Raw genomic sequence first — 14149 nt, 5'->3', positions numbered from 1 at the left:
AATCGTCAAGTCCAAGAAGAGATAAATACTTGAGAAATCAGAGCTTTTCACGCCGCAATTCTTTCCTTCTCGCTTACATGAAAATGTGTTACACATCCACTACATCCCAAGCACACATTTGAATATCCATACGTCATTGTATTTGGTTAGACCGCGTGGAAAATGACTAGTGCAGCTATAATATGAATTAATTAATTATTTAAGTCTACTACAGAAAGCAAAAGAAAAAAATTGAACATTTCAAGACGAATCAAAACTGAGGCACAGTTATATACTGTTCAAACTATATATATATATATATATGGGAGAGGCTATTCAGTAGCCGGCTACAAAATAAGTTATTCTGTAGCCACCTCCATTTACTATAATTTTATATACTAATTTACCATAATATAAATACATATTTACGATAGTTGGGTTACTATAACACATGGGGATATTTACCATAACGTTATATTAAACCACTTAGTAAGGAGTTATTATAATCTTGTAAAATAACATAGTAATTATCATAACTCAAAGTGGCTACAGAATAAGTTATTCTGTAGCCAGCTACAGGATAGTAGTTATATATATATATATATATATATATATATATATATATATATATATATAATTACAGTTGTATGTTGTCCACGAATGCAAAATGGGAAAAACAAAAAGGCGACTCCAAACAAACCCTAAAAAGAGGGTGGCGCGTGCACACGCGGAATACACCAGGGCAAGAAACAAACGGCCACCCAACCCCACCCCAACACCGATAGCATAGCACAGCATACAACAACAGCTCCAAATAAATGTAATCGTGAAGCTATTTATAGTTATTGTCCTCTAAAAAAATATTTCAACAACTTTCTATATTATTTTCTATTTTTTTCCAGCCAGCTATCTCACCACTGTCGTTGGTCATATTTTCCTAGCGAGTCCTGCTTGCTATCTATGTTTTTTAATTTAGCTAGACTATTGTAAAACTCTATATTTTTTTATGAACTTTCTATTTTACAGAACGGCTAAATCTCATAATTTAGTATATAATTTTATCAAGTTTTTTTTGGAGTTGCTCCTGAATAAATGGCAAGAAATATGGAAGCGTAAAAGGAAACGAAAGGGGGCCGAAAAAAAAGGTTACCATCTTTGCACCGCATGAGCTGATTGAGCTCCCCATTCTCCCTTCCCATTCAGCTCACCCTACTCCTCCCCTCTTATTATTGGGTTCTTCACCGTACCACACACCCTTCTCTCTCTCCTCTCTCTCTCTCTGCTCCGGTGCTGGTGCTGCTCTCCTCCCCTGCTTTGACCTCCCTGGCTTTATCCGCCTTTCCCCGCCGTTTCTTGGATTTCTAGGATCCAAAGAAACTCCCCTGTGAGCCTGCCTGCCTGCCTGCATACAGGGACCTTGGGTGATCTTGGGTGGGTTTCTTGATTCCTCAGCTTTGGTGCTGTTGGATTCGCGGAGCCGGAGGAGATGACCGTCGAGGAGGTGAAGCTGCAGGCGGCGAAGGCGAACGGCGGCCATGGGGCCAAGGACCAGTTCCCCATCGGCATGCGCGTGCTCGCCGTCGACGACGACCCCACCTGCCTCAAGCTCCTCGAGAAGCTCTTGCAGCACTGCCAGTACCATGGTATGCCATGTTCCTCTCGCTCCTCTGTTTCCTCTCTTCCCCGTGCGCTTGGTTCCCTACTACTATTGCTATTCTGATCGGATCATGTATATCCTTATTAACTGCCGTTCTTTTTTACCTTTATTACCCACGATTCGGCTCTTTGCTTGATTTATTTAGTTTTTCGCTGGTTTTGCATTCTTCATCATCACATAAATAGCAACCCCGACTTTATGCCTCACTTTCCCCCCTGTTGGTTTCGCGGTGAAATATTTTTGTCATGTAATGTCATGTCAGGCTGAGTTTCTTTTTCTTTCTTCTGAAAATAATCAGGTTTGTCTCTGCTCGTGCTCTAAAGATTTTTTTTTGAATTTTTATGATGCGTTGGCACTCGACTAATCCTCTCTCTCCAAAAGTTTTTTTTTTGAGGAAACTCTCCAAAAGTTTTCAACCTCCGGCTGTGTAATTTCTGTAAATCTTGTGTTCTGCAAATTTTTGGCTGTCTATTTCCGTTTTACGTGGTTCACTTTTCTTCAATGGAAGGAATGTTCTTCTATTCAACTTTCCTCGAAGTCGAGTGATTCTTACGAAGATTTGACTCCCACATGTGTAATGTGTTCCTCCGGGCTTTTGACTTGTATATATGCGCTAACCTGTCCGGATTTGTGATGCCGCAGTGACAACAACTGGACAGGCAGCCACAGCCCTGAAGCTGCTGAGGGAGAAGAAGGACCAGTTTGACCTTGTGATCAGCGATGTCCACATGCCGGACATGGACGGCTTCAAGCTCCTCGAGCTTGTGGGCCTCGAGATGGACCTCCCGGTCATTAGTAAGTCTTCGCTTGCCCACTCGTATTCGTGCCTTTATTGCGGCCAATGATCTGGAAAAATTGGCATTGCTTGAAAAATCATTGTGGAATGAATAGATCTGGTATAGTACTACTCATCTGGTTACTTTGGTTTTTACCTCCATTAGACAGCTGAGCTGTGGAATTGAGGAAACCAGGCCCCATTTATATTAATTTTAGGAAATTCATCTTCATCGACTCAGGCAATTCGTAAAGAATTTGTCTTGTTCAATGGGTCATTGAATTTATTAATTTTGGTGGAATGACAAGCCTCATGAAAACTTCTGTGTGCCCTACATGTGACCACTAAGAAAAAGAGTTAGGAAGGACAAAGGTCTGCTGGCATAATGAACGCCAATTAGTTTCCTGCAGGAAGTTCAATTATTTCTGCTGGTTCAATTCAATGTACAATGAGCACAGGTTTGCATTTGTCTTTGATCTGAAAACTGACCATGAATCATCATGCAGTGCTGTCTGCAAATGGGGAGACACAAACAGTCATGAAGGGTATTACCCACGGAGCATGTGACTACCTGCTGAAGCCAGTGCGGATTGAGCAGTTGAGGACCATATGGCAGCATGTGGTTAGGCGGAGGAGTTGTGATGCCAGGAACAATGGTAATGATAACGATGATTCCAGCAAAAAGTTGCAGGTGGCGAGCGCTGAAGGTGACAATGGTGGTGGTAATCGCAACAAGAGAACTTCCCGCAGGGTTAGGGATGATAATGGAGACGACGGTGATGATTCTGATGAGAACAGTAATGAGAATGGAGACTCATCGACCCAGAAGAAGCCAAGGGTTGTGTGGTCTGTTGAATTACACAGAAAGTTTGTGGCTTCTGTCAACCAGCTTGGCATTGACAGTAAGAGCTCTAACTATGTAACTTAGTTGTCAGAATGTTGACTAATAATTTCCCTTATTGTTTATGTTATTCATGAATCATAATATCATGTATTCGTGACTATAAATGCAGAGGCTGTTCCAAAGAAAATATTGGATCTCATGAATGTTGAGAACATCACAAGGGAGAATGTGGCAAGTCATCTGCAGGTTTGATTTCCTTCCTTACGTAGTTATGTATAGCCTCATATTTATATTTGTATATATAATGTTCATCGCATGTTTATTATGTGATATCTTTGGAACTTATGATTATCTATCTATGAACTGTAAGCTTCATACTATATATCTTGAAACAGGATTTTTGTTGCAGTTTCTATTTCTTTGCGGCTTGTCCTTTATAAGGGGTTGGGGATGTTTTGTAGTACTGAGTCATCTCTGTCGTTGAGGCAAAACTTTGTGTTCTTCTTTTCCTTACTTTAATGCAAGACAGAGCTCCTGCCATTTTCTTAAAAAAAAGCACATGAACTATATATATTTTTCACCATATCTAGGAAATTCTCAAACCTATCAGCATTTCTTCACATGCTTGTTATATCTGCAAGCATATTGGTCACATTTTGCAGTTCATGACCCTGTAAAGACAGCAAATTCATTGATCTCTTCAGCATCTTTTTTCCCCCTTTGTTGCAATTAGAAACACATTCTATTACGTTCAGAAAAAATTAGAAACACATTTAATAAAATCCTTCTTTGTTGGTTTGCAGAAGTATCGCCTTTATCTGAAAAGACTCAGTGTAGATGCAAGCAGGCAGGCTAACCTAACTGCTGCATTTGGAGGAAGAAACCCTGCTTATGTCAACATGGGACTAGATGCCTTCAGGCAATACAATGCATATGGGAGATACCGGCCAGTTCCAACCACTAACCATTCACAGCCAAACAACCTCCTTGCAAGGATGAATTCTCCTGCATTTGGTATGCATGGTTTGCTGCCTTCGCAGCCGCTTCAGATTGGACACACCCAGAACAATCTGAGCACTTCCCTAGGCAATGTCGGGGGGGTGAACAACGGTAACCTGATCAGGGGTGCGCATATGCCACTGCAGGATACTAGCAAATGCTTTCCTACTGGCCCTTCTGGTAATTCATTCGCGAACATATCAAACAGCACACAATTGGTTACGACAAATAACTTGCCATTACAGTCTCTTGAGCCAAGCAACCAACATCTTGGTTGGCTGCATTCTTCTGCAGGCCCATTCAACTCATTTGTTGGTGAGTCTCCCCAGTTTCCAGATCTTGGAAGATGCAACACCACCTGGTCAACTGCGGTCTCATCGTCCAATGTTCAGGAGCTTGGTCAGAAGGACAGAATTGTGAATGGGCCCAAGCTTGAGCCTCTCTCAAGCTTTACAGAAGCATCCAGTCAGATTCCCTTGCTGGGAAATGAAATGCAGAGCCAAGTAGCATCACTAGCCAGCAACGGTCTTCCGATGCCGTTCACTCAGGAAGCGGTGCCCTTCGCATATGGAAGCAGCACGAACTCAAGAGAGATGCTGAATAACAACCTTGCACTTAGTAATTCAGGCATCAACTCTTCATTGCCGAACCTTCACATAGATGGTTCTGTTTTTGAAAGAAACATAGATGGTTCTGTTGTTACGAGGCAGACACTGGACGGTAGTAATTCAGGTGGTGGTGGTGTTCCCCCTCTACAAGATGGCCGGATTGATCACCAAGCTGTTAATAGTCATCTAAACTATAACAACGAACTCATGGGGACAAGTAGGCTGCAGAGGGGTCTCAGTGGTGGTCTGGATGACATAGTCGTCGACATGTTTAAGCTGGTAAGTTCCTAATAAATCTTTCTTATTTTCGACAGTAGTCAGCATTACGGTCCCATCTTTTTATGTAAACCATGTCATTTTTTTTCCATTGCAGGACCACGCAGACAATGGTGTCCCCTTCATTGATGGGGACTGGGAACTGGTCTAGCAGGTTTCAGTTCCCTACATCAAGTCTGCTGCCTTCGTGTGAGATTTTCCGCATTTGTGGGGTTCGGCGCTTGATGGCTCCATGCTATTTTGCCTGCTCAAAGTTGTTTATAGTAGCAAGTTTGCATCACAAATGCCCTTTGCATTTGGTTTTTCAGTTTAGCAACCAGGTTCCAGTGTCACGTCCTTATATCAACTATGTGGTATTTGCACCTTAACTCGTATGGCTATGTTTTAAGTCAGGTGTTAACTGTGGCTATCGTGATATATAGCATGGTTATGAGCAAGGAATGTTTTGCTGTTTATTACTCTTTGGAAATATTTGTACTGTTTCATTTGTTGATTGTCATTGGCGATATGTTGAAATCCAGAAAGATCACAGCACACAAGATTGCTGTTCGAGAAACATGGAATTATTCATCTTACTCGTCATTTGCATGATTGCTTGGTAGCCTGGCACTGGGAGACAGGTTTGCATCGTTAGATCAAAGGCGGATAACCTGAATTTGTTCTAGATATCAAGCTTCCAGCATGGTAAGCAGTCTTGCCAAGTCTGTAGTTACAGGTGAAATTCAGCTGAAGCGTGTGATCAATGCTTTGCAGTTTATGCGTTTGCAATTTGCAAAAGATTACGATACGAAATTCTGAATCAGTCCATGAACTGTGCGGTGCCTTCTGCCGCTGTTTCTGCGGCTCAGCCGAGCAGAGAATGCGACGAAAGAAAGAACTCGCGCCGAACGCCTTTCTCCATTCTATCTCGCCGATGAGTGGGGCCCCTGAGTGGCAGAGTCCGGTACGAACGGTATCCGTCGGTTACGGAAAGAGCGGCACTAGATCAGACGGTTGATGTGCACGGAGGTCGACGAGCACCGCATCTAGCAGAAGCTTCTGCAACCTTCCATTCGCTTCCCCTTCTCCAAGCATCGCCACCCCTCTCCGTTGCGCCCTCTCAACCACCACCGCCCCCAACAAATAACCGAGCCGGCATCTTCGCGGCGTAACCGCTTGGCGAGTCCAGTGTCCGCAGCCGCCGCAGCAGCAAAGCGCTAAACCCAAACCCCTCCGCCACGATGGCGCGCTCCGACGCGTCCAGGCTAGCGCGCGCAGCCCGCGCGGCCGCGGCGGCCACCACCCGCCGTCAGGCCCCCGCCGTTAGCCGCGAAGTCCTCCCGCAGTCCCTCGCGCCGCTCGCGGGTGATGCCTCCTCCGCCTTCGCCGCCGCCGCGACGAGGAGGCCGGCGTGGTTGGCCGCGCCTTTGGGGCGGCTTCCCGTCGGGGCCGGCGGAGCTGGGCTCCTGGTGCCGCCGCGCCGGCTGTTCCACTCGACGACGCCCGCTCATTACAGCGCCACTGGCACCTCGTCCTCGTCTCAGGTTGGTGCCCACTATGTACACCGCTGCAGCGCTGTTCATGTCTCTGTTCTTATGCGCCGAGCCGCCGATTGGCTGCCACTCGTGTCGATTCGATTTCGGTCAGTGCTGTAGAGATTTGGCTAACCAAACAGTTGGATTGTAAAGCTCTGGAACGTTGAATGCTTGCTGTTCTGCACTTCTGCTACAAATTCGTAAAGATTGGTGGTGTCACGATAGCTTTGAATGATATAATGATAAGTGTGATACGATCGTGTAGTAGTATGGTGTCACTGATTTCATCCTTTGATCTTCAGAAGTATGGAATGTTGGGGTGATAGATTTGTAAAGTTAATAGTTCTATTCCACAATGCAAACTTCATAAGTGATGGTGAGATCATGATTTTAGGCGCTTTCTGTGTTGATGTTGTTGGACTGTTGTCTTGCTGTAGCTGTATTTCCATCTTGTGTTGGTGATTGCATTCTCTCGTTCTTTATTAACTAGACGAGTCAACAGTTTCCAACCTTGTTTCAAAAGTGTGTAGAATCAGCTGATCCGTTTGTAGATGTGATTAAACAATATATCAGAGTGCTATACAAAAACTATAGCCTATAGGTTTCCACTTGAATAGAGTGTCTCCAACCACGAATCACTATAGCTTTCACATGCATCTAGCTCTTTGCTTGGTTTGCAGTATTTGTATGTGCGCTAGGCAGGTTTTCAAGTGTGATTTTTTTTTTGGTGACAAAAACGTGGGGTGTCTTCTCCAGAGTAAAATCTCTATCTTTTTATATGTATACAGAAAGGAAAAAAATAATGTACTAGAGGGAGTCACAAGGTTCATAAGTCAAAAGAGGAGGAGACTAACATCATGGTAAAATTGATCAACCAATCGGACAACAAACTCCATTTGATTTTGCCTTAAGAAACAGTAGAGCAAATTCAGACTTGAAAGATTGCTTCCATCTGCGAACTGATGGAACCGCATCTTCGAAGACTGTACTGTTTTGATGACACCAAATAGTCTAAACAGCCACCATACTAATTTCCCTGAAAACAGGAGACCCAAATATCTCTGTTCCAGCAGCAGGGTGTGGTATATGCAGCAATGGGTAGGGCTTGGAAACTACTGTTGGTTTGAGTCCTAATCTCTATGTTTTTCCTTAATTTTCTTTGATCAAAACAGATAGCACCAGCAGAATTCACTGAGATGGCCTGGGAGGGGATTGTTGGTGCGGTTGATGCAGCAAGATTGTCAAAACAACAGATAGTGGAGTCGGAGCACTTGATGAAAGCTCTTCTGGAGCAAAAGGATGGGCTAGCACGCAGGATATTTTCAAAAGCGGGCATAGACAACACATCAGTCCTGCAAGCTACAGATGACTTTATTTCTAGACAGCCAAAGGTATTAGCGGTGGGCCTTAATAATTTTATAGATTAAACTAACTAAACAAGTTCTGTTTGTTGAGGTGGTAAAATTTATTAAGATTTGGGCCTTGCATTGGTAGGTTGTCGGTGATACAACCGGGCCAATTATAGGATCAAGTTTTGTGTCGATATTGGATAATGCGAAGAAGCACAAAAAAGAATATGGTGATGAGTTTGTGTCAGTTGAGCACATCCTGCAAGCATTCACTTCAGATAAAAGGTTTGGACAACAGCTCTTCAAAGATCTGAAAATTGTGGAGAACGATCTTAAAGAAGCTATTTCAGCAGTACGGGGAAGCCAGCGAGTCACAGATCAGAGTATGTCTTGTGACATTTTTCTTTGTCTTTACTCATTTCTTTCTTTTGGCAGAGTACTTCTGTGGTTTTAGTATTTATTTATACTGTATTCATATTCATATAGCTTCCTGTATTGTCCAGAAAGTTAACTTGACCCTGATAAGGAGATAACAATGTAATAACCGATAACCTGTTTTTATATGCCTATATTGTTTTTCTGTTTCCAGATCCAGAAGGAAAGTACCAGGCTCTAGAGAAGTATGGTATTGACTTGACAGAATCAGCTCGGCGTGGAAAACTTGATCCTGTTATAGGCCGTGATGATGAAGTGCGCAGATGCATTCAGATCCTATGTAGAAGAACTAAAAACAATCCTGTAATCATTGGCGAGCCAGGAGTTGGCAAAACAGCTATTGCTGAAGGGTGATTACCTGTTCATTTATTGTTTGTAGTTTTTTCATTGTATGCCTATGCTTTGCTTCTTTGAACATGCAGTAATGAACCATCTTGCTCTTATTTCAGACTGGCTCAGCGTATTGTACGAGGAGATGTTCCCGAACCTCTAATGAATAGAAGGGTATTGAAATGTTTCTGTTCATATCTAGTCAAGTTAACTGAATTTTAGGGCAATCATATTTTCTGACTGTGCTATGGCAGAGACAACTCTCCTCCATGCTTCCCAGCCGTCCCAGGCTGTAATTATTCCTTCTCTATAAAATGGGCATCACCTTGTGCCAGTCTTGTTAAAAAAAACTTTTGATTGATATATATATATATATATATATATATGGAGGCCGTATCGTATCGTGGATTATTTACTGCTGGCTAGTTTGGTGTGAGAGAAAAACACTATTCCCGGCTGGAAATTTACGATCGTTTACGAGCAAGCGAACAGGCTGAATATCCGATGTTCATTGAAGCATTTTGATTATCAACTAATAAAAATTCAGAGCTTACAGTCAGACGTGGAATAACATGTCACTAATAACAGAAGAGTAGACACAGTTGTATTAGTGTCAAGAATGCAATAGACTGTATGTTCTGATGCTATGTACATCTGCAATTACAGCTTATTTCATTGGATATGGGAGCACTACTTGCTGGAGCTAAATACCGTGGTGAATTTGAGGAGAGACTAAAGGCTGTTCTAAAGGAGGTCACTGCTTCTAATGGACAGATCATCTTGTTCATTGATGAGATCCATACTGTTGTTGGTGCAGGTTTGTACTTCTAACTTCTTCTGTGTTTTGGCTATTTGCAAGTATTTTTATGGCAGTGAACATACATCGATAGACTTGAAAATATTAGTTGAAGCTAAGCTCTCTGTTACTGATTAGACAGATCTACACAAGTGCGTTTAATTTTTATTTGGTTTGTGCTGGCCTTGTGCTTTCAAATCACTGATGCTTTTGTTTTATCAAATTGATGATTATACCACAATCCAGGAGAGTCAGTGCTCTGAATATTGTCATATTTACTGTTTATTCTCTTAATAGGAGCCGCTGGTGGAGCAATGGATGCTGGTAACCTGTTGAAGCCAATGCTAGGCCGTGGAGAACTCCGCTGCATTGGAGCAACAACATTGGATGAGTACCGGAAGTACATTGAGAAGGATGCTGCTCTTGAGCGTAGGTTCCAGCAGGTTTATTGTGGTGAGCCAGCGGTTGAGGATACCATCTCCATACTGCGCGGTTTGCGAGAACGATATGAACTGCATCATGGTGTTAAGATATCAGATGGAGCTCTTGTTGCTGCAGCAGTTCTATCCGATCGATACATCACTGGACGTTTTTTGCCTGATAAAGGTTCTTTGTATGCTATAATGTGGATAAGTTACAGTGAACAGCGAGCTGATCTATTCATTATCTAATATAATAATATTCTTTATTTGTGCATCCAGCCATTGATCTAGTTGATGAAGCAGCTGCTAAGCTCAAAATGGAGATAACATCAAAGCCTATTGAATTGGATGAGGTAGACAGAGAAATCATAAGGCTTGAAATGGAAAAGCTCTCATTGAAGAATGATACAGATAAAGCCTCCAAAGAACGACTGAGCAAGCTTGAAGATGAACTGGAATCTCTCAAGCAGAAGCAGAAAAATCTTTCAGAACATTGGGAATATGAGAAATCTTTGATGACTCGAATAAGATCAATTAAAGAAGAGGTACATGCATTCTTTACTCTTCTGTGTATTGCCTGCCATATATATTTATTTTTTCCCCTTGGTGTCATATAGGCTCTAATTCTTGTCTTTATCTTGTTTTAGACTGACAGAGTGAACCTGGAGATTGAAGCTGCTGAGAGAGAATATGATTTGAATCGTGCTGCTGAACTGAAGTATGGAACACTTTTGTCACTTCAGAAACAGCTGGAAGAGGCTGAGAATAAGCTTGTTGAATTCCAGCAATCAGGGAAGTCAATGCTTCGAGAAGAGGTGACTGATGTGGACATTGCTGAAATTGTGAGCAAGTGGACTGGTATTCCAGTGTCGAACCTTCAGCAGTCTGAAAGGGAAAAGCTGTTGCTGCTGGAAGATGTACTTCACAAGAGGGTTATTGGCCAAGACATTGCAGTCAAATCAGTGGCCAACGCCATCCGCCGTTCTAGGGCAGGCCTATCAGATCCTAACCGTCCGATAGCAAGCTTTATGTTTATGGGACCTACAGGTGTAGGAAAGACTGAGCTGGGTAAGACACTGGCTGAATTCCTTTTCAACACTGAGAATGCCCTAATACGAATTGATATGAGCGAGTACATGGAGAAGCATGCCGTCTCCCGTTTGGTTGGTGCCCCACCTGGATATGTTGGTTATGAGGAAGGGGGCCAATTGACTGAGTCTGTTCGTCGGCGGCCTTACTCAGTTGTTCTGTTGGATGAAATTGAGAAAGCGCACCAGGATGTCTTTAACATTTTGTTGCAACTGTTGGACGATGGAAGAATAACTGATTCACAAGGCAGGACTGTCAGCTTCACTAACTGTGTCATCATCATGACCTCAAACATTGGGTCACCATTGATCCTTGACACGCTTAGAAACACCACAGACAGCAAGGAGGTCGTTTATGAGATAATGAAGAAGCAGGTGATTGAGATGGCCCGACAAACATTCCGACCAGAATTCTTGAACAGGATAGATGAGTACATAGTGTTCCAACCACTGGATACAAGCGAGATCAACCACATTGTGGAGATCCAGGTAAACATTTAACAATTCATTTTAGAAGCATGCCTGATTGATATATTTAAACCATAGTATCAACCTCAAGTTATTTTCTCCACATTTTTCATAGTTTGTGTAGCCTGCTCTTTAATTTGAAATGATTTCCTTACTTGCAGTTTAATCGGGTTAAGAACCGGCTGAAACAACAGAAGATTCATCTCCAATACACTGCAGAAGCCGTTGAGCTTCTGGGGTCTCTTGGCTTTGACCCGAACTATGGTGCGAGGCCTGTCAAGAGAGTGATTCAGCAGATGGTGGAGAATGAGATTGCCCTTGGTGTCCTGAAGGGCGATTTCAAAGAAGATGACACTGTCCTCGTGGATGTAAGTTCTGCGGCAATCGCAAAAGGACTTGCTCCTCAGAAGAAACTTGTCCTTAAGAGGGTAGAAAACAGAAACGAAGAGTTAGTTGCCAATGACTAGGTCAGGGGGTTTCACCTTTTAGCGAGAAATGTTCAAGTGAGATGATACGCAGCTGTTAGCTCTGTTTTCGCGTCAGCTTGGCCTTTTAGGTTCTTATATATGAAGTCGTGTCCAGTCTCCGGTGACAAAACTCAACGTGCAAATTTCTGTGAATATAATAATCTTGAGGGCTTCTGTCTGATGAGCTGTGAATATCTGTTTAGGGCGTTTAGGCAACTTTTATCTTTGGTCTTTTCTTTTTCATGGCTTTATTAATTAGAGACACCTTTTGAGCTTTCAAGACCAGACGTCATAAAAAGCCATCAATTTTATTCAATCATTGTCAACAAGAATAGTCACGTGGTGGCGTTTCAGATTACATACGTAGGGAAAAAAAGTTTCCTTACAAATCCCACCTGGTAATGCGAAAATCTAGAAGCCAAATTGTAGATTGATGAAGTTTTTTTAATAAAGAAAAAGACGGCCCGCTCAATTAAGAAGAAGAATAGAAGTTCGTACAAAGATGTTATACATCAGAACAATACCTAGATGGTAGCACTTTAGATTAATGAAGTCATGATAGATGAGCTGTAATAATAGTTGGCTTAGCTTAATCTGAGATTTGAACTGAAGTATAACAACACACAGAAGTACAACAAGCAAACTCAAATCAATATAGTTCTACTATGTTAGTCTGACACATAAGCACAAGCGACTTGAGATTGACACAGACAGGCGGACGTAAGTACATAACACACCCTGGCCACTTTTGGTATTGCTTCCAAACGGCGTCAGGGAAGAGGGAACGGGGAGGGGGAATGGCCCCAGGGTCTAGGGAAATGGCAAGCCGCATAAATCCCCGTGAGGGGCTAACTACCCAGGGCAAATCTGGCCCATGTTCCCAAAGTAGCCCTTACATGTGTAACTACAGTGAATCTCACCGAAAACAAAGGAACTTTATAGATGCGAATTTGGGGAAATTGCGAACGGTGGATTCTTGATATAAAGTTTACAAAGCATGTGTATTTGATTAGCTACGGGCCCAAATTTATCCATGAACTTGATGGACTAATTTGCTTTTTTCGCTAATGTCAAAGGTGGACCAATAATAATGAATAGTAAATGAGCATCATTTTTAGAGTATACTCCGTACGTCATTTTTAGAGTATACTTCTTGTGGCCACCTTTTTGTTGCTTAAATACCAAACTGGGGTATCCAAAATAATGGTAAAAATCATATAGTACTTGTGTTCGAGAAAAATCATATAGTACTTCCTCCGTTTTAGTAGTTCACTTTTGGTTTAGTTTCAAACTTCTCTATTTTCCAAGGTTTTTAAAAAATATATTAACACCATGTACAGGTTCAAATAAATGTTGTATTATCAAAATTCCCTCCACCTCCCCCCTAAATAATGTTCTTTGATTGGCCTCTATCCTCCGCCGTCCCCCCAACCAGCGCGAAAGATTTTACCCGCAACATAACCGGCGGTGATAAGGGTGTTGTGATAGCTCATTATGTAGTAGTAGTGTTTTATTTTGTCATGAATGAACGAATACCGGAATGATGCTCTTCTGAAAGCTGCTCTTGAGTGTAGATTCCAGTAGGTTTACACAGAGTTTACAAGGCTTGAAATAATGGAAAAGTTCACATTGATGAATGATATGGATAATCCCTATATACAAAACGACCGCACAAACTTCAAGCTGAAGCATAAAAACTTTTAGGGCTCTTTGGAATGCAAGAACTCTACAAAATTTACGTGGGAATTTCACAGGAATCAGTTCACAGGGAAAAACGTAAGAGCCCAGGGAAAAAAATCCTGCAAGGAGGCCTTAGTTGGTGATTTCTTTGTTAGTTGGTGACAGCCATTTTTTGGGTCTGTTGGATATTTTTTTTGTAAATCATTAGCAATGTAAATGTGCTTTTAACTCTATTCTTTATATTTATCTTGAAATGGTTTTGGCCCATCATTATTCTGTAGGCTAGAAAAATGTATGGGTTGAATTATGGCTAAAAAAATATATAGGCTATTTTGTGTGGGCCGGAAAAAATATGGGGTGGCTAAAATTGTGTGGGCTGAAATAATTGTGAGAGCTGCAATCTAAAAAAGAAATGGGCCAAAAAAACAAAAATGAAATAATGGGCCAGCCAATATTAGCCCA

General features: G+C 42.1%; 2 protein-coding genes across 3 annotated transcripts; both read left to right on the top strand.

The window, feature by feature from the left end:
- The first annotated feature begins 1147 nt into the window (after positions 1 to 1147).
- On the top strand, positions 1148 to 5591 carry LOC136466726 (two-component response regulator ORR24-like). Of its 2 annotated transcripts, XM_066465235.1 has the most exons (7): positions 1148 to 1622; positions 2279 to 2431; positions 2918 to 3313; positions 3425 to 3501; positions 4059 to 4434; positions 4549 to 5141; positions 5236 to 5591. In XM_066465235.1, exons 1-7 carry the CDS (start codon positions 1466 to 1468, stop codon positions 5287 to 5289), a joined length of 1806 nt encoding a protein of 601 aa, XP_066321332.1. In that variant the 5' UTR covers positions 1148 to 1465; the 3' UTR covers positions 5290 to 5591. The 2 variants fall into 2 exon arrangements, with proteins under 2 accessions (XP_066321332.1, XP_066321331.1); XM_066465234.1 differs by having other exon boundaries at positions 1149 to 1622; positions 4059 to 5141.
- Positions 5592 to 5719: 128 nt separating this feature from the next.
- LOC136466725 (chaperone protein ClpB3, mitochondrial) lies at positions 5720 to 12284 on the top strand. The gene is made up of 10 exons (XM_066465233.1): positions 5720 to 6661; positions 7825 to 8043; positions 8147 to 8384; positions 8591 to 8786; positions 8886 to 8940; positions 9433 to 9583; positions 9860 to 10168; positions 10264 to 10529; positions 10632 to 11561; positions 11702 to 12284. Exons 1-10 carry the CDS (start codon positions 6359 to 6361, stop codon positions 12005 to 12007), a joined length of 2973 nt encoding a protein of 990 aa, XP_066321330.1. The 5' UTR covers positions 5720 to 6358; the 3' UTR covers positions 12008 to 12284.
- Positions 12285 to 14149: the final 1865 nt, after the last annotated feature.

The sequence above is a fragment of the Miscanthus floridulus genome, chromosome 7 (genome assembly GCF_019320115.1).
Source record: "Miscanthus floridulus cultivar M001 chromosome 7, ASM1932011v1, whole genome shotgun sequence".
Classification (NCBI taxonomy): Eukaryota; Viridiplantae; Streptophyta; class Magnoliopsida; order Poales; family Poaceae; genus Miscanthus; species Miscanthus floridulus.
Note: the sequence above shows the minus strand (reverse complement) of the source record. Positions and strands in the feature narration are given on the sequence as shown.